This window comes from Hyla sarda, chromosome 8 (assembly GCF_029499605.1).
Source record: "Hyla sarda isolate aHylSar1 chromosome 8, aHylSar1.hap1, whole genome shotgun sequence".
Taxonomy (NCBI): Eukaryota; Metazoa; Chordata; class Amphibia; order Anura; family Hylidae; genus Hyla; species Hyla sarda.
Genome location: NC_079196.1, coordinates 10,777,299 through 10,801,799, shown reverse-complemented (window position 1 = coordinate 10,801,799; position 24,501 = coordinate 10,777,299). Strand labels below are relative to the sequence as shown.

Sequence of the window (24,501 nt, the reverse complement as noted above, 5' to 3'; positions counted from 1 at the left end):
CAACCTTAAAGGGGTATTCCAGGCAGAAACTTTTTTTTATATATATATCACCTGGCTCCAGAAAGTTAAACAGATTTGTAAATTACTTCTATTAAAAAATCTTAATCCTTCCAATAGTTATTAGCTTCTGAAGTTTTCTGTCTAACTGCTCAATGATGATGTCACGTCCCGGGAGCTGTGCATGATGGGAGAATATCCCCATAGGAACTGCACAGCTCCCGGGACGTGAGTCATCAGAGAGCAGTTAGACAGAAAACAGCAACTCAACTTCAGAAGCTATTAACTATTGGAAGGATTAAGATTTTTTTAATAGAAGTAATTTACCAATCTGTTTAACTTTCCGGAGCCAGTTGATATATAAAAAAAAGTTTTTGCCTGGAATACCCCTTTAACTTCATCAGCTCATAAGTACTGAAAGGATTAAGATTTTTTTAATAGAAGTAATTTACAAATCTGTTTAACTTTCTGGAGCCAATTGATATATATATAAAATTCCTGGAAAACCCCTTTAAAGGGGTACTCCAGTGAAAAACTTTTTTTTTTTAATCAACTGGTGCCAGAAAGTTAAACAGATTTGTAAATTACTTCTATTAAAAAAATCTTAATCCTTCCAGTACTTATTAGCTGCTGAATACTAGAGAGAAAATTATTTTCTTTTTGGAACACAGAGCTCTCTGCTGACATCACGAGCACAGTGCTCTCTGCTGACATCTCTGTCCATTTTAGGAACTGTCCAGAGCAGCATATGTTTGCTATGGGGATTTTCTCCTACTCTGGACATTTTCTTAAAATGGACAGAGATGTCAGCAGAGAGCATTGTGGTCATGATGTCAGCATAGAGCTCTGTGTTCCAAAAAGAAAAGAATTTCCTCTGTAGTTCTCAGCAGCTAATAAGTACTGGAAGGATCAAGAGGGGTACTCCCGTGGAAAACTTTTTTTTTTTTTAAATCAACTGGTGCCAGAAAGTTAAACAGATTTGTAAATGACTTCTATTAAAAAATCTTAATCCTTCCAGTACTTATTAGCTGCTGAATACTACAGAGGAAATGGTTTTCTTTTTGGAACACAGAACTCTCTGCTGACATCATGACCACAGTGCTCTCTGCTGACATCTCTGTCCATTTTAAGAACTGTCCAGAGTAGGAGAAAATCCCCATAGCAAACATATGCTTCTCTGGACAGTTCTTAAAATGGACAGTGATGTCAGCAGAGAGCACTGTGGTCATGATGTCAGCAGAGAGCTCTGTGTTCCAAAAAGAAAACCATTTCCTCTGTAGTATTTAGCAGCTAATAAGTACTGAAAGGATTAAGATTTTTTAATAGAAGTCATTTACAAATCTGTTTAACTTTCTGGCACCAGTTGATTAAAAAAATAATAATAATAATAATTTCCGCCGGAGTGCCCCTTTAAGTGTAATTTGCGCCTTTTTTATTATGGTATATTTATTGCGCCATTTTTGCTTCCTGGTAGAGACATTTTAGATATCTATTATTTGGGAATCACAATGTTTTTTTGCTCATTCTCAGTCCTCAAAATGGCAATTTTCACATTAGCGTATAAAAAAAAATAAAAAATAAAAAATTTTACTTTGTTGATTTTGAAGTTGTTGTGTTTTTTTTCTTTTTCTTTCCAAAAATAGTGGGTTTCAGTCTTTTTTGATTATTTTGTATTTTATATACATACAAAAACTCCACAATTACTTGAAGAAAAAAAAATACAAAAACGAAAAAACGCCATATCCAGAGCGTGCTGCGATTTTGAACAAATGATACATAGTCTAAAATTGCAAAAAAAATAAATAAAAAAAAGGGGGTAAAAAAAAATAAAAAACAACAAAAATAAAACCAAAAAATTTCCCTGCCAGTGATCTTCCAGCTGTTGAAAACTACAACTCCCAGCATTCCTGGACAGCCAAAGCACAGCGCAGGCAGAGAGACAGTACAATGATGCAGCAGGTGACATCAGGACCTACCTGGAGGAGGGAGACGTTGTACAGACTGAGCCTGAAGAGGTAGTTCCTGCAATGGGGGGAGAAGAGAATCCGAATGAAGCTCAGAAATATATATATACAGCGATAGATGTAAATGTGATAGATTATAGGTTATATATCATGTACCATAGATTATAGAGTAAGTATAATTGATTATGTATCATACATTACAGATTATATATCATGTATCACATAACATGTATTATAGATTATAGATTATCTACAATATATCAGATTAAATATTATGTATCACAGATTATATATAACAAATGATAGATTATACACCATGTACAGTCTTGGCCGTAAATGTTGGCCCCCCTGAAATGTCTCTATAAACTGAAGTCTTTCTCACAGGAAAGGATTGCAGTAACACAGGTTTTGCTATACACATGTTTATTCCCTTTGTGTGTATTGGAACTAAACCAAAAAAGGAGGAAAAAAAGCAAATTGGACATAATGGGGGAGATTTATCAAAACCTGTGCAGAGGCAAAGTTGTCTAGTTGCCCATAGCAACCAATCAGATCGCTTCTTTCATTTTGCAGAGGCCTTGTTAAAAATGAAAGAAGCGATCTGATTGGTTGCTGTGGGCAACTCAGCTACTTTTCCGCTGGAAAGATTTTGATAAATCTCCCCCAAAGTCACCAAACTCCAAAAATGGTCTGGACAAAATTATTGGCAGCTTTCAAAATTGTGGAAAAATAAGATTGTTTCCAGCATGTGATGTTCTTTAGACTCACCTGGGGCAAGTAACAGGTGCGGGCAATATAAAAATCACACCTGAAAGCAGATAAAAAGGAGAGAAGTTCACTTAGTCTTTGCATTGTGTGTCTGTGTGTGCCACACTAAGCATGGACAACAGAAAGAGGAGAAGAGAACTGTCTGAGGACTTGGGAACCAAAATTGTGGAAAAATATCAACAATCTCAAGGTTACAAGTCCATCTCCAGAGATCTAGATTTGTCTCTGTCCACAGTGCGCAACATTATCAAGAAGTTTACACCCCATGGCACTGTAGCTAATCTCCCTGGGCGTGGATGAAAGAGAAAACATTATGAAAGGTGTCAATACAGGATAGTTCAGATGGTGGATAAGCAGCCCCAAACAAGTTCCTAAGATATTCAAGCTGTCCTGCAGGCTCAGGGAGCATCAGTGTCAGCGCGAACTATCCGTCCACATTTAAATGAAATGAAACGCTATGGAGGAGACCCAGGAGGACTCCACTATGGAGGAGACCCAGGAGGACCCCACTATGGAGGAGACCCAGGAGGACCCCACTATGGAGGAGACCCAGGAGGACCCCACTATGGAGGAGACCCAGGAGGACCCCACTATGGAGGAGACCCAGGAGGACCCCACTATGGAGGAGACCCAGGAGGACCCCACTATGGAGGAGACCCAGGAGGACCCCACTATGGAGGAGACCCAGGAGGACCCCACTATGGAGGAGACCCAGGAGGACCCCACTCTGGCACTGGGGGCCTTGAATGTGTACAAGACATCATGAAATCTGAGGATTACCAATGGATTTTGGGTCGCACTGTACAGCCCAGTGTCAGAAAGCTGGGTTTGTGTCCGAGATCTTGGGTCTTCCAGCAGGACAATGACCCCAAACTTATGTCAAAAAGCCCCAGAAATGGATGACAACAAAGCGCTGGAGAGTTCTGAAGTGTCAGCAATGAGTCCAGATCTAAATCCCATTGATCACCTGTGGAGAGATCTTATAATTACTGTTGGGAAAAGGCGCCGTCCAATAAGAGACCGGGAGCAGTTTGTAAAGGAAGAGTGGTCCAACATTCCGGCTGAGAGGTGTAAGAAGCTTATTGATGGTTATAGAAAGAGTGGTCCGACATTCCGGCTGAGAGGTGTAAGGAGCTTATTGATGGTTATAGGAAGAGTGGTCCAACATTCCGGCTGAGAGGTGTAAGAAGCTTATTGATGCTTATAGGAAGAGTGGTCCAACATTCCGGCTGAGAGGTGTAAGAAGCTTATTGATGGTTATAGGAAGCCACTGATTTCACTTATTTTTTCCAAAGGGTGTGCACCCAAATATTAAGTTAAGGGGCCAATAATTGTGTCCAGACCATTTTTGGAGTTTGGTGACATTATGTCCAATTTGCTTTTTTTCCTCCTTTTTTTGTTTAGTTCCAATACACACAAAGGGAATAAACATGTGTATAGCAAAACATGTGTTACTGCAATCCTTTCCTGTGAGAAATACTTCATCTTCTAGAGACATTTCGGGGGGGCCAACATTTACGGCCATGACTGTATCACAGATGACATAATATGCAGTACAGTTTATATACTATGTATCATAGATTATAGATAATACATTATGAATCGTAGATTATATACTTTGTTGCAGATTATTATAGTTCACACTTTGGACACAATGATTATAATCTTTACTGTATATATCAGATTCCTTTTTAGTTATGTTGGAATATAATAGTTTACATATTAGGTCTCATGGATTATTAGGCGGTGTTCACACGTTGCAGTTGCGCTTTCATTTCAGTACTGTTGCAGCATTCCATATATACAGTGGTTCCTCAAGTTACAATATTAATTGGTTTCGGGACGACCATTGTATGTTGAAACCATTGTATGTTGAGACCAGAACTCTATGGAAACCTGTTAATTGGTTCTAAAGGCCCCAAAATGTCATCCAAAAATAGGAAAAAGTGAGGATTAAAGAAAAATAAGTAGATAACTAATATAGATAAAGCAAATCCTTATATATAAAAGTAAGAAAGATCTGCTGGGAGCTGTAATCACTGTCTATGTCAGTGTTTCCCAAGCAGGGTGCCTCCAGCTGTTGCAAAACTACAACTCCCAGCATGCCCGGACAGCCAAAGGCTGTCCGGGCATGCTGGGAGTTGTAGTTTTGCAACAGCTGGGGCCACCCTGCTTGGGAAACACTGGTCTATGTAGAGGACAGGAGCTTCTTCAGGGTCCTGTACAGTACAGACAATGTCCTAAAAAAGTAACATGGAGCCGCTCTCACCTGGTGTCCAAAGGAGCAGCTAACCCTGGTACAGGTAAAGAATACAGAACATGTAATACCTCCCTGTACTGTAGGGGGCGCTACCAGACACCAGTCAGTGCATACACTTCTGTAATACAGGTAAATAGTACAGAACATGTGATACCTCCCTGTACTGTAGGGGGCGCTACCAGACACCAGTCAGTGCATACACTTCAGTAATACAGGTAAATAGTACAGAACATGTAATACCTCCCTGTACTGTAGGGGGCGCTACCAGACACCAGTCAGTGCATACACTTCTGTAATACAGGTAAAGAGTACAGAACATGTAATACCTCCCTGTACTGTAGGGGGCGCTACCAGACACCAGTCAGTGCATACACTTCTGTAATACAGGTAAATAGTACAGAACATGTAATACCTCCCTGTACTGTAGGGGGCGCTACCAGATATCAGTCAGTGCATACGCTTCAGTAATATAGGTAAAGAGTACAGAACATGTAATACCTCCCTGTACTGTAGGGGGCGCTACCAGACACCAGTCAGTGCATACGCTTCAGTAATATAGGTAAAGAGTACAGAACATGTAATACCTCCCTGTACTGTAGGGGGCGCTACCAGACACCAGTCAGTGCATACACTTCAGTAATACAGGTAAAGAGTACAGAACATGTAATACCACCCTGTACTGTAGGGGGCGCTACCAGACACCAGTCAGTGCATACGCTTCAGTAATATAGGTAAAGAGTACAGAACATGTAATACCTCCCTGTACTGTAGGGGGCGCTACCAGACACCAGTCAGTGCATACACTTCAGTAATACAGGTAAATAGTACAGAACATGTGATACCTCCCTGTGCTGTAGGGGGCGCTACCAGACACCTGTCAGTGCATACACTTCAGTAATACAGGTAAAGAGTACAGAACATGTAATACCTTCCTGTACTGTAGGAGGCGCTACCAGACACCAGTCAGTGCATACACTTCAGTAATACAGGTAAATAGTACAGAACATGTGATACCTCCCTGTACTGTAGGGGGCGCTACCAGACACCAGTCAGTGCATACACTTCAGTAATACAGGTAAAGAGTACAGAACATGTAATACCTTCCTGTACTGTAGGGGGCGCTACCAGACACCAGTCAGTGCATACGCTTCAGTAATATAGGTAAAGAGTACAGAACATGTAATACCTCCCTGTACTGTAGGGGGCGCTACCAGACACCAGTCAGTGCATACACTTCAGTAATACAGGTAAAGAGTACAGAACATGTAATACCTCCCTGTACTGTAGGGGGCGCTACCAGACACCAGTCAGTGCATACACTTCAGTAATACAGGTAAATAGTACAGAACATGTGATACCTCCCTGTACTGTAGGGGGCGCTACCAGACACCTGTCAGTGCACACACTTCAGTAATACAGGTAAAGAGTACAGAACATGTAATACCTTCCTGTACTGTAGGAGGCGCTACCAGACACCAGTCAGTGCATACACTTCAGTAATACAGGTAAATAGTACAGAACATGTGATACCTCCCTGTACTGTAGGGGGCGCTACCAGACACCAGTCAGTGCATACACTTCAGTAATACAGGTAAAGAGTACAGAACATGTAATACCTTCCTGTACTGTAGGGGGCGCTACCAGACACCAGTCAGTGCATACGCTTCAGTAATATAGGTAAAGAGTACAGAACATGTAATACCTCCCTGTACTGTAGGGGGCGCTACCAGACACCAGTCAGTGCATACACTTCAGTAATACAGGTAAAGAGTACAGAACATGTAATACCTCCCTGTACTGTAGGGGGCGCTACCAGACACCAGTCAGTGCATACACTTCAGTAATACAGGTAAATAGTACAGAACATGTGATACCTCCCTGTACTGTAGGGGGCGCTACCAGACACCTGTCAGTGCACACACTTCAGTAATACAGGTAAAGAGTACAGAACATGTAATACCTTCCTGTACTGTAGGAGGCGCTACCAGACACCAGTCAGTGCATACACTTCAGTAATACAGGTAAATAGTACAGAACATGTGATACCTCCCTGTACTGTAGGGGGCGCTACCAGACACCAGTCAGTGCATACACTTCAGTAATACAGGTAAAGAGTACAGAACATGTAATACCTTCCTGTACTGTAGGGGGCGCTACCAGACACCAGTCAGTGCATGCACTTCAGTAATACAGGTAAAGAGTACAGAACATGTAATACCTCCCTGTACTGTAGGAGGCACTACCAGACATCAGTCAGTGCATACACTTCAGTAATTCAGGTAAACAGTACAGAACATGTAATACCTCCCTGTACTGTAGGGGGCGCTACCAGACACCAGTCAGTGCATACACTTCAGTAATACAGGTACAGAGTACAGAACATGTTATACCTCCCTGTACTGTAGGAGGCGCTACCAGACACCAGTCAGTGCATACACTTCAGTAATACAGGTAAAGAGTACAGAACATGTAATACCTCCCTGTACTGTAGGGGGCGCTACCAGACACCAGTCAGCGCATACACTTCAGTAATACAGGTAAACAGTACAGAACATGTAATGCCTTCCTGTACTGTAGGGGGCGCTACCAGACACCAGTCAGTGCATACACTTCAGTAATACAGGTACAGAGTACAGAACATGTTATACCTCCCTGTACTGTAGGGGGCGCTACCAGACACCAGTCAGCGCATACACTTCAGTAATACAGGGGTTTTACCAGTGAATGCCCATTCTGATTGGTCTGTTCTTCCGGCCATTGACACGTTTCACAGATCTTGACTGTCTGTACATTGTATGTTGTGTCTGATTTCAACTTACAATGGTCCAGAAAAGACCATTGTATGATGAAACTATTGTATGTTGAGGCCATTGTAAGTTGAGGGATCACTGTATAATGTAAAAAGCTGCAGTGCTGCACAGAAGCGGCAAGTAAACTGCAACATGTGAACACCACGTTGGGCGCAAATCTCTAAATGTAGTGACTATAACAGCATCGTGTCGTGACTATTGCATCTCAACAGTCCCCACTGTACAGAGGAGATGATGGGAACATTGGGTCCAGTCACATTGTAATCCAGTGTTTCCAAACCAGGGTGACTCCAGCTGTTGCAAAACTACAACTCCCAGCATACCCAGAAACTATTAGAACTTCATGACTAGTTATTTTTTTAGTAATTTTTGGGAGGGGAGGAAGTAAATACATTCGTCTTCTCCCCTCCTCCCCCCCAACCTTTAGGGATTCCAAGGCGCTAAATGCCGGAGCGGCTGCCGCCTGTTATCCGTGCGCCTGATGGTTCATTACGGCGCAGTGTTTAACGTGATGTATAATAAAGCAGGAACAAGCCCCGCGGGACCATGAATATTTTACTGAGCAATTTCCCGGCTCTGATCTCCCGTCTCCCTGCGAGGTGTCGGCTTTTATCAGAATCACGACTGGAGCCGCAACCGGGGAATCCGCTCAGCGCAAAAAACGTTCAGTCCTGCACTCAGTCATCGGATTCATCAGAGTTATCACTGCGTTACCTGTGGTGTTACATAGGACTGCAGGTCACATCTACTACATTATCTGTACTCAGAGAGTTATCACTGTGTTATCTGTGGTGTTACATAGGACTGCAGGTCACATCTATACATTATCTGTACTCAGAGAGTTATCACTGTGTTATCTGTGGTGTTACATAGGACTGCAGGTCACATCTACTACATTATCTGTACTCAGAGAGTTATCACTGTTATCTGTGGTGTTACATAGGACTGCAGGTCTCATCTATTACATTATCTGTACTCAGAGAGTTATCACTGTGTTATCTGTGGTGTTACATAGGACTGCAGGTCACATCTACTACATTATCTGTACTCAGAGAGTTATCACTGTGTTATCTGTGGTGTTACATAGGACTGCAGGTCACATCTATTACATTATCTGTACTCAGAGAGTTATCACTGCGTTATCTGTGGTGTTACATAGGACTGCAGGTCACATCTACTACATTATCTGTACTCAGAGAGTTATCACTGTGTTATCTGTGGTGTTACATAGGACTGCAGGTCACATCTATACATTATCTGTACTCAGAGAGTTATCACTGTTATCTGTGGTGTTACATAGGACTGCAGGTCACATCTACTACATTATCTGTACTCAGAGAGTTATCACTGTGTTATCTGTGGTGTTACATAGGACTGCAGGTCACATCTATACATTGTCTGTACTCAGAGAGTTATCACTGTGTTATCTGTGGTGTTACATAGGACTGCAGGTCACATCTATACATTATCTGTACTCAGAGAGATATCACTGTTATCTGTGGTGTTACATAGGACTGCAGGTCACATCTATACATTATCTGTACTCAGAGAGTTATCACTGTTATCTGTGGTGTTACATAGGACTGCAGGTCACATCTATACATTATCTGTACTCAGAGAGTTATCACTGTGTTATCTGTGGTGTTACATAGGACTGCAGGTCACATCTACTACATTATCTGTACTCAGAGAGTTATCATTGTTATCTGTGGTGTTACATAGGACTGCAGGTCACATCTACTACATTATCTGTACTCAGAGAGTTATCACTGTTATCTGTGGTGTTACATAGGACTGCAGGTCTCATCTATACATTATCTGTACTCAGAGAGTTATCACTGTGTTATCTGTGGCGTTACATAGGACTGCAGGTCACATCTATACATTATCTGTACTCAGAGAGTTATCACTGTTATCTGTGGTGTTACATAGGACTGCAGGTGACATCTATACATTATCTGTACTCAGAGAGTTATCACTGTGTTATCTGTGGTGTTACATAGGACTGCAGGTCACATCTATACATTATCTGTACTCAGAGAGTTATCACTGTGTTATCTGTGGTGTTACATAGGACTGCAGGTCACAGCTACTACATTATCTGTACTCAGAGAGTTATCAATGTGTTATCTGTGCTGTTACATAGGACTGCAGGTCACATCTATACATTATCTGTACTCAGAGAGTTATTACTGTGGTATCTGTGGCGTTACATAGGACTGCAGGTCACATCTATACATTATCTGTACTCAGAGAGTTATCACTGTGTTATCTATGGTGTTACATAGGACTGCAGGTCACATCTATTACATTATCTGTACTCAGAGAGTTATCACTGTGTTATCTATGGTGTTACATAGGACTGCAGGTCACATCTATACATTATCTGTACTCAGAGAGTTATCACTGTTATCTGTGGTGTTACATAGGACTGCAGGTCACATCTATACATTATCTGTACTCAGAGAGTTATCACTGTTATCTGTGGTGTTACATAGGACTGCAGGTCACATCTATACATTATCTGTACTCAGAGAGTTATCACTGTGTTATCTGTGGTGTTACATAGGACTGCAGGTCACATCTATACATTATCTGTACTCAGAGAGTTATCACTGTGTTATCTGTGGTGTTACATAGGACTGCAGGTCACATCTATACATTATCTGTACTCAGAGAGTTATCACTGTGTTATCTGTGGTGTTACATAGGACTGCAGGTCACATCTATACATTATCTGTACTCAGAGAGTTATCACTGTTATCTGTGGTGTTACATAGGACTGCAGGTCACATCTATACATTATCTGTACTCAGAGAGTTATCACTGTGTTATCTGTGGTGTTACATAGGACTGCAGGTCACATCTATACATTATCTGTACTCAGAGAGTGATCACTGTTATCTGTGGTGTTACATAGGACTGCAGGTCACATCTACTACATTATCTGTACTCAGAGAGTTATCACTGTGTTATCTGTGGTGTTACATAGGACTGCCGGTCCCATCTATTACATTATCTGTACTCAGAGAGTTATCTCTGTGTTATCTGTGGTGTTACATAGGACTGCAGGTCACATCTATACATTATCTGTAATCAGAGAGTTATCACTGTGTTATCTGTGGTGTTACATAGGACTGCAGGTCACATCTATACATTATCTGTACTCAGAGAGTTATCACTGTGTTATCTGTGGTGTTACATAGGACTGCATGTCACATCTATACATTATCTGTACTCAGAGAGTTATCACTGTGTTATCTGTGGTGTTACATAGGACTGCAGGTCACATCTATTACATTATCTGTATCTCATCCAGACTCCGCCCCCATCAGAGTTGATTTCAGGTCCCCGTATACTGAGGAGGACACGAGGCTCCTGAGATGGCAGCGTGGCCCGGGGGCACCCTGCGGCTCGTACCTCTCGGTGCCCGGATCCGATATCTCAGTGAACACTCAGCTGATTCAGCAAAGTGAAGATTATGAGATTACGGAGAAGTCACAAGAGACGCCCGCGTCCCGCAAGACCCGGGTAATCCGCAGGGACGGGTCTCAGGACGGGGGCGCTGTCCGCACGCAGTCCATTGTGTACAATCGGATCCATCACAATTCACAGGATTTTATCCTTCCCCGACACATTTTAGGCCAAAATATTGTCTGATCTGCTGTAGAACGCATTTATTAACCATTTCCGGAAGAATTCCGCCACATAATCCGCGACAATTACGAGGGATCTCGGCCACTCTGATTATAAAGAGTAATAGCGGCGCGGAAATATCTGACGGAAATATTTACATATCAATACCGGAGGCGGAGTCACATTTTATATAGTCTATGGGGGAGATTTCTCTAAACCTGTGATGAGGAAAAGTTCACCAGTTGCCCATAGCAACCAATCAGAGCGCTACTTTCATTTTTGAAAAGGCCTCTGAGAAATGAAAGCAGCGATCTGATTGGTTGCTATGGGCAACTTCTCCTCTGGACAGGTTTAGATAAATCTCCCCCTATGGGACTATTTCTGCTCCACATTCTGCTTTAGGTCATGTTAGATCAGTGCAGCGGAATTTAAAGGGGTACTCCACCCCTAGACATGTTATCCCCTATACAAAGGACCTCCCCGATTTTCCTGCTGCACCCAGCGTTCATTTAGAGCGTCGGGTGCAGCGCCGGAGGCTCGTGACATCATGGCTACGCCCCACTCATGATGTCATGACCACGCCCCCTTCCATAGACTTGCATTGAGGAGGCGTGACCGTGACGTCATGAGCCTCCGACCCGCTTCGCCAGTCATCCTTGATGAAACAAAGTTCGCTCCGTGCACCGGATGTCTGGGGTGCCGCAGCCGAGATCCCAGCGGCAGGACCCCCGCAATCAGACATCTTATCCCCTATCCTTTGGATAGGGGATACGATGTCTAGGGGCGGAGTACCGCTTTAAACATGGAGCAGGAACAGGATTTCTGTGCAGCGGTATGCCGGCGTGGCTTATGATTGAAGTGGCATGTGTGCATTTGGGTCTGCGTGGGAGTGGCTTGTTACTAGGGTGTGATTTGTGGAGATCATGGTGGCTAATGTGAATGATGGGATGTGGGTGTGGCTTGTGATGGGAGTGGCTTGTGGGTGTACATTGTTGTGATCAAGGTTCAGTGTGGGCATGGCTTGCGTGTATGTTTGATGTGGGTGTCTTGTGGTGGGAGTGGCTTATTGCAGGTGTGGCTTGTGGTGGGAGTGGCTTGTTATGGTGTGATTTGTGAGCATTGTTCAGTGTGGGCGTGGCTAGTGTGCATACTTTGATGTGGGTGTGACTTGGATATTTGGGTCTACATGGGTGTGGCTTGTTGTGGGTGTACATTGTTGTGATCATGGCTTATTGTGGGTGTGGCTTGTTATGGTGTGACTTGTGAGTATTGTTCAGCATAAGCATGGCTAGTGTACATGCTTTGATACGGGTGTGGTTTATGTGTTTGGGTCCTCATGGGTGTGGCTTGTTGTGGGTGTACGTTGTTGTGATCATGGTTTAGTGTGGGTGTGGCTTATTGTGGGTGTGACTTGTGAGCGCAGGCATGGCTAGTGTATATGCTTTGATACGGGTGTGGTTTATGTGTTTGGTTCCTCATGGGTGTGGTTTGTGAGGCTAGTGGCTTGTTGTGGGTTTATATTGTTGTGGGCATGACTTGTGTGGGTGTCTTTCTGTGGGTGTGGCTTATTTGGGGTATTTGTGTATATTTGGGAGTAGCTTGTGATGGGCGTGGCTTGTTGTGGGTGTGACTTGATGTGTGCATGGTTCCATTTGGGCGTGGTTTGTGATGGGAGTGGCTTGTTTTGGGTGTGACTTGATCTTGATGTGTGCATGGTTCCATGTGGGCGTGGTTTGTGATGGGGGTAGTTAGTTGTGGGTGGGATTTGTGTGCATGGTTCCGCATGGGCGTGGCTTGTGTGTCTTGCTGACTGTGATTTAGATACATTTATAACTTATTTTAAAAGCTGGAAAAAAAAACAATTCTACCGTATATACTCGAGTATAAGCTGAGGTTTTCAGCAAGATTTTTCGTGCTGAAAACGCCCCCCTCGGCTTATACTCGAGTGAACTCTCCACCTGTCAATCCCTCCTCAGCAGTCTTCAACCTGCGGACCTCCAGTTGTTGCAAAACTACAACTCCCAGCATGCCCGGACAGCCTTTGGCTGTCCGGGCATGCTGGGAGTGGTAGTTTTGAAACATCTGGAGGTCCGCAGGTTGAAGACCACTGCGGCCTTCGTCATCATGTCATCATCCAGCCCCCCTTTAGTTTTCTACTCACTTCCCCACGGTGGGAAGGAAGGGTGAGCTAGTCCGGGCCATCTCTGCTGCAGGGACCGTCCGGTGGGGAGGGTTGGTTGTTCCGGGCTGTCCATTTTCACTGGGAGGCCCTCTTCTCTGGTCCGGGCCCGGCCCCGAACTAGTGACGTTGCCTTGACGACGACGCGCAGGGACGTCACACCTCTGCGCACGGACATCCCTGTGCGTCGTCGTCAAGGCAACGTCACTAGTCCGGGGCCGGGCCCGGAGTGACCAACCCTCCCCACCGGATGGTCCCTGCAGCATAGATGGTCCGGACCAGCTCACCCTTCTTTCCCACCGAGGGGAGGTGAGTAGAAAACTAAAGGGAGGGTCTGGATGATGACAAAGGCCGCAGTGGTCTTCAACCTACGGACCTGTCCGGGCATGCTGGGAGTTGTAGTTTTGCAACATCTGGAGGTCCGCAGGTTGAAGACCACTGAGGGATTGACAAGGGGTGATGATGAAGGGGGGGGGGGGGGGAGTGATGATGACGGGGTGATGATGAAGGGGGGGAGTGATGATGAGGGGGATGATGACAGGGTGATGATGAAGGGGGGGGAGATGATGACAGGATGATGATGAAGGGGGGAGATGATGACAGGGTGATGATGATGGGAGTGTTAATGATGGGGGTCTGGATGATTACATGGGGGGTTGATGTATTTCCCACCCTAGGCTTATAGTTGAGTCAATAACGTTTCCTGGGTTTTTGGGGTGAAATTAGGGGCCTCGGTTTATATTCGGGTCGGCTTATACTTGAGTATATACGGTATTTCTAAAACACTTGTTGTCCTGTCATGTCCTGTAGGGGCTCCTGTAGTCAGTGACTACACCTGCAGAATGTACAGTGTGAATGAGGCTCTACCTGGGCTCTCTGATTTTATAGTACAGAACCCTTTGATGCCTTTGTATCCATTCGTTCCTACACATGTTACACAGTATATATTACCTGGCACCTACGATCAGCTGATTCCTGTTGAGGTCGAGGGCGATCTGCGAGAAATCCTGCGCGTCGCCATAAGAGAAGTTGGACAACCAAGGCTTCAGGTCTGGAGGAGGAAGGGAGAAGAATCAATTAATTTCATCTGTCATCCCCCGAAATCTCCCCCACCCCCCACAATCTCCTCCCCGGAATGTGTTAATTGTTACACGATGACGCCGCTGATTATACGTTACTAATCTGGGAGGAAATAATAAAAATTGATTTAACTCTTACAGAGCCAGAGAGATCATCAAATCAGAAATCCTACTGATCAGTTACAGAGCGGAACCTGTCCTCTCACAGCTGAGGGTTTGTTACAAATGCATCCAGCCTAAGCAACAGCTGAAATCAGCACAAAGCTCTTTCCTCACAATGCGTCAGTCTGGAGGATTGTGTAGACTGGATACAAATGCAACAAACCCTCAGCTGTGAAAGAGTATTTGATCAGGATGGGATTTTTCTGACTGTCTTCCTTTACTGACAGCAAGCGGAGATCCTACAACATGGTGAGGAACTAGTAACACATTTGTTTCCTAGAGAAGATTTGACGCCATCTCTACAACCTCAGGGTTTGCACATTAATACATAACCCCATCATTGTGCACCGGAGGTGGATTCTGCATCCGGGAGACTTTGGGCCTCATTTATTATTATTGGATTTCCATAGAAATTGTAGTAAAAAAAAAGGATTGGAAAACGCATTTCACTTTATTTATTAATGTTTTGCGCTAAACATTCACCAATTTTCTTTCTTTTGCCAAAAAATGATCACTTTCAGCTATTTCTGTGATTGTGGGCGTGGCTTTCTACTTTTTCACAATCTGAGTCATTTATTGCATTGTCAGCTGTTTTCTGCCGCCTCCCCATGATTTATACCTTATAAAACAAAGGTCACATTAACAAAAGTCTATTTTGTTATTTGGCAGCACTTTGGTGCAAGTCCAATGGGTAATAAAGGGACTGATGAAGGTCCTGGGTAATGAAGGGACTGATGAAGGTCCTGGGTAATGAAGGGACTGATGAAGGTCCTGGGTAATAAAGGGACTTATGAAGGTCCTGGGTAATGAAGGGACTTATGAAGGTCCTGGGTAATAAAGGGGCTGATGAAGGTCCTGGGTAATGAAGGGACTGGTGAAGGTCCTGGGTAATGAAGGGACTGGTGAAGGTCCTGGGTAATGAAGGGACTGATGAAGGTCCTGGGTAATAAAGGGACTTATGAAGGTCCTGGGTAATGAAGAGACTGATGAAGGTCCTGGGTAATGAAGGGACTGATGAAGGTCCTGGGTAATGAAGGGACTGGTGAAGGTCCTGGGTAATGAAGGGACTGGTGAAGGTCCTGGGTAATGAAGGGACTGGTGAAGGTCCTGGGAAATGAAAGGACTAATGAAGGTCCTGGGTAATAAAGGGGCTGATGAAGGTCCTGGGTAATAAAGGGACTTATGAAGGTCCTGGGTAATGAAGGGACTGGTGAAGGTCCTGGGTAATGAAGGGACTGGTGAAGGTCCTGGGTAATGAAGGGACTGGTGAAGGTCCTGGGAAATGAAAGGACTAATGAAGGTCCTGGGTAATGAAGGGACTTATGAAGGTCCTGGATAATGAAGGGACTAATGAAGGTCCTGGGTAATGAAGGGATTGATGAAGGTCCTGGGTAATGAAGGGACTTATGAAGGTCCTGGGTAATGAAGGGACTGATGAAGGTCCTGGATAATGAAGGGACTTATGAAGGTCCTGGGTAATGAAAGGACTGATGAAGGTCCTGGGCAATGAAGGGGCTAATGAAGGTCCTGGGTAATGAAGGGGCTGATGAAGGTCCTGGGTAATGAAGGGACTGATGAAGGTCCTGGGTAATGAAGGGACTGATGAAGGCTCTGGGTAATGAAGGGACTTATGAAGGTCCTAGGTAATGAAGGAGCTGATGAAGGTCCTGGGTAATAAAGGGATTGATGAAGGTCCTGGGTAATGAAGGGACCGATGAAGGTCCTGGATAATGAAGGGATTGATGAAGGTCCTAGGTAATGAAGGGATTGATGAAGGTCCTGGATAATGAAGGGATTGATGAAGGTCCTGGGTAATGAATGGACTGATGAAGGTCCTGGGTAATAAAGGGATTGATGAAGGTCCTGGGTAATGAAGGGACCGATGAAGGTCCTGGGTAATGAAGGGATTGATGAAGGTCCTGGATAATGAAGGGATTGATGAAGGTCCTGGGTAATGAAGGGACCGATGAAGGTCCTGGGTAATGAAGGGACTGATGAAGGTCCTAGGTAATGAAGGGACTGATGAAGGTCCTGGGTAATAAAGGGATTGATGAAGGTCCTGGATAATGAAGGGATTGATGAAGGTCCTGGGTAATGAAGGGATTGATGAAGGTCCTGGGTAATGAAGGGACCGATGAAGGTCCTGGGTAATGAAGGGACTGATGAAGGTCCTGGGTAATAAAGGGACTGATGAAGGTCCTAGGTAATGAAGGGACTGATGAAGGTCCTGGGTAATTAAGGGATTTATGAAGGTCCTGGGTAATTAAGGGACTGATGAAGGTCCTGGGTAATGAAGGGACTGATGCACAGTAGTCTCCAAACTGTTGACCTCCAGCTATTGCAAAACTACAACTCCCAGCATGTTGGCTGTCTGGGCATGCTGGGAGTTGTAGTTTTGCAACAGCTGGAGGTCTACAGTTTGGAGATACTGCTTTACCTACTACACAGAACTAATGCTAGACCGTTTTATCCTGCATTATAAGGAGGGGCCCCACTGAGATTAAAAGGGACCCCAATGTCCACTGCACTGTGGGTAATCTAAGTCAATCGGTTTCCTCCCCCATCATACAGTATTACAGGCGCCTTGATGTCAATCATGTGGGGGGGGGGGGGGGGCTGTACAAAGCCGCTCTCAGAATATCTGGACCAGATGCATTGTGTGTGCGGAGCGGGTCGAGGGCCCATGTCCATGCGCTGTAGGGAGACGGTCAGTGGGAAGGGACATGGAGCTCCGACTATTACCTGTAATATTACTCAGGAATCACTGGGAGCGGCAGTACAATGCCGGAGGAGGAGGGGAGAATATTATCGGCTTCTCCTTACTTACATTACTAGAACCTTTAAAAGGGACAATACAAGAAAATACAATGTATCAAAGCAAGTGAAATCTAAAAATGGGCCCCTAAGTACTATTCACCGAGCTGGGACTGTGGCCCCTGAACATGACATGAAGGAGAGGCCCCCAAAAGATTCCTAGAAAGAAAGATCCTGCAGGGTCTCACCAACCATATAACTTAATGGTTGACACAACTCCGGCGACCCCATAGCAGCTGCAAAGACTATGAATATTAATATATGGATCAGATTTGCCGGTTGATACTTGAAACTGTCAGCAAGTTTGTGGGGGAAGACGACTACTAACCAATGTTCAGTCCATTTTCAAATCGCAGAATAGTGAGTGGCTTATATGAAGGATAGTCTTATGCCTATCCCTATCTTATATGAAGGATAGTCTTATGCCTATCCCTATCTTATATGAAGGATAGCCTTATACCTATCCCTATCTTATATGAAGGATAACCTTATACCTATCCCTATCTTATATGAAGGATAATCTTATGCCTATCCCTATCTTATATGAAGGATAGCCTTATGCCTATCCCTATCTTATATGAAGGATAACCTTATGCCTATCCCTATCTTATATGAAGGATATCCTTATACCTATCTCTATCTTATATGAAGGATAGCCTTATACCTATCCCTATCTTATATGAAGGATAGCCTTATACCTATCCCTATCTTATATGAAGGATAATCTTATGCCTATCCCTATCTTATATGAAGGATAACCTTATACATATCTCTATCTTATATGAAGGATAGCCTTATACCTATCCCTATCTTATATGAAGGATAGCCTTATACCTATCCCTATCTTATATGAAGGATAGTCTTATGTCTATCCTTATCTTAAAGGGGTACTCCGGTGCTTAGACATCTTATCCCCTATCCTTTGGATAAGGGATAAGATGCCTGATCGCGGGAGTCCCGCCGCTGGGGACCCCGTTTGTAATCAGTTTCCGGAGCGTGTTCGCTCCGGGTCTCATTACCGGCGACCACAGGGCCCACGGCGTGTGCCGTCACAGTCCGCCCCTCAATGCAAGCCTAAGGGAGGGGGCGTGATAGCTGTCTGGGCCTGCTGGGAGTTGTAGTTTTTCAACAGCTGGAGGCACCTTGGTAAACACTGAATTAGGGTGTACAAAAAATTGAGGTCTGACCACAAATTCATCCATGACTCTTTCCAGGGAGTCTAGGTGAGCTGGAAGTAGGTCATGTGATCTCTTCGCTCTATAAATACCAGGAATTTAGGTTTTTCCGTCCATTTTCGCCCGGTCACATGTTGCGCTACTGTTAAGAAACACGGAATGAAACCCTCAGTGTGAATTCCCCAACCCCCCCCCCCCTTTCATAAATGTAGCAGAGCAGGAGCGGTCAAGAGGTGGCGCTTTCCGCAGTATAAGCCATTTGAAGGCTTCATTGCCTCAGAGGGCGGTAGAAGAATAATCAATGTTTAGATGCAGGAATCTCATTCCGCGCAGTAACAATCGCCAAAGGTTAAAATCACGAACAGCCAATCCCCGATGAGCCGACCGTAACCGCGGCCTCCATTGTGCGCCCGAGCCTCGCAGGCAGGGAGGCCCAGCCGACCTATGATGGATGTGTAATATTTCACTAGTTCAAACCAGAGGCGCTAATGGTGGAAATGTCAGGAAAATAAATCACAAAGTATCACCAGGAGCCAGAAAATACATCAGCAGCTGTGTCAGCGGTTAACCCCTCGCCTGCTGGGGGGGGGGGGGGATAGGGGAGGGGATTGGACCCGAACAACACGATATTCACACTTCTGCAGAACATCACACCTACACCTTCTGATGGACAGCCGCCATATTGTATTCCACCCCAAAATCCATCACAAACACCCGGGACTGCGACATCTGTGACCCCCCCGGAAATCGGATGAACGAGGATCGGCATCAACATTCATAGAAAAGTATCAATCACAGCGCAAAACAGCGAAAAACATCCGGAAATGTTCACAGCGCAAAAAGTACGAAAAATATCTGCAGATGGCAACATCAGCGAACCAAAAGATACAAAGTGTCCCCAAGTGTCACTATCCTGTACCCCAAGTGTCATCATCCTGTACTCCAAGTGTTATCATCCTGTACCCCAAGTGTTATCATCCTGTACCCCAAGTGTCATCATCCTGTACCCCAAGTGTTATTATCCTGTACCCCAAGTGTCATCATCCTGTACCCCAAGTGTCATCATCCTGTACCCCAAGTGTTATCATCCTGTACCCCAAGTGTTATTATCCTGTACCCCAAGTGTCATCATCCTGTACCCCAAGTGTTATCATCCTGTACCCCAAGTGTTATTATCCTGTACACCAAGTGTTATCATCCTGCACCCCAAGTGTTATTATCCTGTACCCCAAGTGTTATCATCCTGTACCCCAAGTGTTATTATCCTGTACCCCAAGTGTAATCATCCTGTACCCCAAGTGTTATCATCCTGTACCCCAAGTGTTATCATCCTGTACCCCAAGTGAATCATCCTGTACCCCAAGTGTTATCATCCTGTACCACAAGTGTTATTATCCTGTACCCCAAGTGTTATCATCCTGTACCCCAAGTGAATCATCCTGTACCCCAAGTGATATTATCCTGTACCCCAAGTGATATTATCCTGTACCCCAAGTGTTATTATCCTGTACCCCAAGTGAATCATCCTGTACCTCAAGTGATATTATCCTGTACCCCAAGTGTTATCATCCTGTACCCCAAGTGAATCATCCTGTACCTCAAGTGATATCATCCTGTACCCCAAGTGTCATCATCCTGTACCCCAAGTGTCATCATCCTGTACCCCAAGTGTCATCATCCTGTACCCCAAGTGTCATCATCCTGTGCCCCAAGTGTCATCATCCTGTACCCCAAGTGTTATCATCCTGTACCCCAAGTGTTATCATCCTGTACCCCAAGTGTTATCATCCTGTACCCCAATGTTATCCTGTACCCCGAGTGTTATCATCCTGTACCCCAAGTGTCATCATCCTGTACCCCAAGTGTCATCATCCTGTACCCCAAGTGTTATCATCCTGTACCCCAAGTGTTATCATCCTGTACCCCAAGTGTTATCATCCTGTACCCCAAGTGTTATCATCCTGTACCCCAAGTGTCATCACCCTGTACCCCAAGTATCATCATCCTGTACCCCAAGTATCATCATCCTGTACCCCAAGTGTCATCATCCTGTACCTCAAGTATCATCATCCTGTACCCCAAGTGTCATCATCCTGTACCCCAAGTGTCATCATCCTGTAGCCCAAGTGTTATCATGTACCCCAAGTTTAATTTCCTCCAGACCTGTATAATTTTCTGCCCCCCGATCTTTCTGATACACCTTGGGGTCCAGGATGTCCCTTTCTTTCAAATTTACTTTATGTCGGGGTTTCCCAGTAGATGCGGAATATTTTGAGGATCCCTAATAAAAAAGCAAAATGAGAATTTATAGAGCAAACGCTTCTAATCCTTAATGTAGTCGGTCCTGGCGTCCTGCAGCGCCGATCCTTCACTGTTTCCCTCGCAGTCCTGGACGCCGCTCAGATCGGTCACTCGATCACTTTTGTGCCTTTTGCTCGTACCGTGGGTCACATGACGTTGTGGTCTTCAGTCACATCCAGAGCGGCGGTTCCTCTTGTGACTTCAATCATGTGACACAGAATTCTTCACTTTAATGGCTGCGAATCTATTAGTCAGGCCTGTGCGGCCATTACACGCCTGTAATCCGGAGACTTCACTCGTGAGGTGCAGCCAATTAATCTGGTTTTAGAGTAATAAGAACGGATGAAGATTTAATTAAGGATAAGTCGCAAAAAAACAAACTCAAAGCCGCCATAGAATTACAAATCGTCCGCGCTGGAGGAGGGCGCCGGGGGCGGGGGAGGGGGGGGGGGGCAGAGCCTTGCGCCTCCCTGGACTCTTCTGCAGAGATTACTCCCAAAAAGCTGCGCTGCCCCCGTTCGCTAGTCGCGCATCTTATCGCATCTCAGTCCCTTTTGGAGCCGCGCTGCAATAACGTATATGGATGGTTTCACACCAGCGGATTACATGCGCATTTTTGCATCCATACCACGGGACGCAAGTCCCGGCCAGAGTCATTTTGGGTCATGAGAATATTATGGATGCTAAATTGCGCATGAAATGAGCTTGTGAGATCGGGAACTGACCAATGGGACATCCAACGAACTCGAGAATTGGATAGGGGGGGGGGATACGTTTTTTTCTTACGATTTATTGGGATATGTGGTGGGGGGGGGATAATGGTGGCAATGAGGGGCAGCACAGAGAAACTTGTCTGCGTTGTAGTATTCCATAGGGGTGTATCACATATATGGGGCTTAGATACGATGATTAAGCAGAGGGTATCACACATTAGGGCAGTGTTTCCCAACCAGTGTGTCTTCAGCTTTTGCAAAACTACAACTCCCAGCATGCCTGGACAGCCAAAGGCTGTCCAGGCATGCTGGGAGTTGTAGTTTTGCAACAGCTGGAGGCACCCTGGTTGGAAGACACCGATAAAGAGCCTTAGTATAAAGCCAGCAGGTGTCTGGGAATGCTGGGAGTTTTAGTTTGGCAACAGCTGGAGGCACATTGATTTGAAAACACTGATAGAGCCTCAGTATAGAATTAATGGCAGTCCAGGCATGCTGGGAGTTGTAGTTTTGCAGCTGGAGGTACCCTGGTTGGAAGACACTGATAAAGAGTCTTAGCATAAAGCCAGTGGGTGTCTCGGAATGCTGGGAGTTGTAGTTTTGCAACAGCTGGAGAGTTGCGGATTGGACACCCTTGATATAGATCCTCAGTATAGAGCCAACGTCTGTCCGGGAATGCTGGGAGTTTTAGTTTTGCAACAGCTGGAGGCACATTGATTTGAAAACACTGATAGAGCCTCAGTACAGAGTTAATGACAGTCCAGGCATGCTGGGAGTTGTAGTTTTGCAACAGCTGGAGGCACCCTGGTTGGAAGACACTGATAAAGAGCCTCAGTATAAAGCCAGTGGGTGTCTGGGAATGCTGGGAGTTGTAGTTTTGCAACAGCTGGAGAGTTGCGGATTGGACACCCTTGATATAGAGCCTCAGTATAGAGCCAACGTCTGTCCGGGAATGCTGGGAGTTTTAGTTTTGCAACAGCTGAAGGCACATTGATTTGAAAACACTGATAGAGCCTCAGTACAAAGTTAATGGCAGTCCGGAAATGCTGGGAGTTGTAGTTTTGCAAGCGACGGAGGCACACTGGTTAGGAAACACTGATAAAGAGCCTCAGTATAGAGTTAATGGCAGTCCAGGCATGCTGGGAGTTGTAGTTTTTCAATAGATGGAGGCACACTGAATAGGAAACACAGTATAGAACCAATAATGGGAGCTGTAGTTTTGCAACAGCAGGAGGGTTGTGGATTGGACACCCTTGATAGAGAGCAGTGTTTCCCAACCAGTGTGCCACCAGCTGTTGCAAAACTACAACACCCAGCATGCCCGGACAGCCGTTGGCTGTCCGGGCATGCTGGGAGCTGTAGTTTTGCAACAGCTGGAGGTCAACTGGTTGGGAAACGCTGCATTCGGGGCTTAGATACATGGTTTCCGCAATACACACAGGAAGATAAGAGGCAATGATTTAAGTCAGTGTTGCTGAGTGGAATGCTGGGAGTTGTAGTTTTGCAACAGCTGGAGAGCCACAGGTTGGACCCCCCCCCCATCTATTCTACATTGCAGAATATAGGGCGCAGATCCCCCTCCCTGCAGGTCCTGATAATAATTCAGAAGACGCCTTGTGATCCGTCAGTTCTTCAGTGAAGTTCTGATACTTTGATCCGGTCGTTTCATGTGTCGGCGCGGCCCGTTACCGCGATCCGGGAGGTGCGGCGGTAAATCACTCACAAGAGGAGCCGGGTTCTTATGACGACTCAAAAGTTCCTGCTCGTCCTGAGGCTAAAACCCACTGATCAGTCATCAGACTACAAAGTCCTGAGCGGAAAACTGCGAGCGACTTATTATTCTGAGCAGCGAGCGGAAAAAACACAATCCGGGGTAACAGCGCCGAAATCTGATGGGATCGGAGAGATACAGGCGAACGGGAAGACAGAAGCCTATTACAGCTCCGCACATCTATCAATAATGTGCATTAGGCCATAGACGCCGTTTCCCAACCAGTGTGCCTCCAGCTGTTGCAAAACTACAACTTCCAGTAGAAATCAAGAATGTTTGTCCCCTCCCTCCAGACTCCTCTGTCCTCCTCCTCCTCCAGACCCCTCTGTCCTCCTCCTCCAGACTCCTCTGTCCTCCCTCCAGACCCCTCTGTGCTCCTCCTCCAGACTCCTCTGTCCTCCTCCTCCAGACACCTCCGTCCTCCTCCTCCAGACCCCTCTGTCCTCCTCCAGACACCTCCGTCCTCCTCCTCCAGACCCCTCCGTCCTCCTCCTCCAGACCCCTCTGTCCTCCTCCTCCAGACTCCTCTGTCCTCCTCCTCCAGACCCCTCCGTCCTCCTCCTCCAGACTCCTCCATCCTCCTCCTCCAGACTCCTCCATCCTTCTCCTCCGTCCTCCTCCTCCAGACCCCTCTGTCCTCCTCCTCCAGACTCCTCTGTCCTCCTCCCTCCATACCCCTCTGTCCTCCTCCTCCAGACCCCTCTGTCCTCCTCCTTCAGACCCTTTTATCCTCCTCCTTCAGACTCCTCCGTCCTCCTCCTCCAGACCCTTCTATCCTCCTCCTTCAGACTCCTCTGTCCTCCTCCTCCAGACCCCTCCGTCCTCCTCCTCCAGACTCCTCCATCCTCCTCCTCCAGACTCCTCCGTCCTCCTCC

General features: G+C 45.5%; 1 protein-coding gene across 7 annotated transcripts in view; it reads right to left on the bottom strand.

The window, feature by feature from the left end:
* The window catches only part of SEMA5B (semaphorin 5B), a 404,742-nt gene that overhangs the window by 150,510 nt on the left and 229,731 nt on the right, over positions 1–24,501 (bottom strand). For all 7 annotated transcript variants that reach the window (XM_056536944.1, XM_056536941.1, XM_056536947.1 and 4 more), the window contains exons 4-5: positions 14,566–14,665; positions 1,974–2,019 (exon numbers count right to left, since the gene is read on the bottom strand). In XM_056536944.1, coding sequence (XP_056392919.1) covers positions 1,974–2,019; positions 14,566–14,665 — 146 coding nt within the window. The remainder of the gene's footprint in view (positions 1–1,973; positions 2,020–14,565; positions 14,666–24,501) is intronic.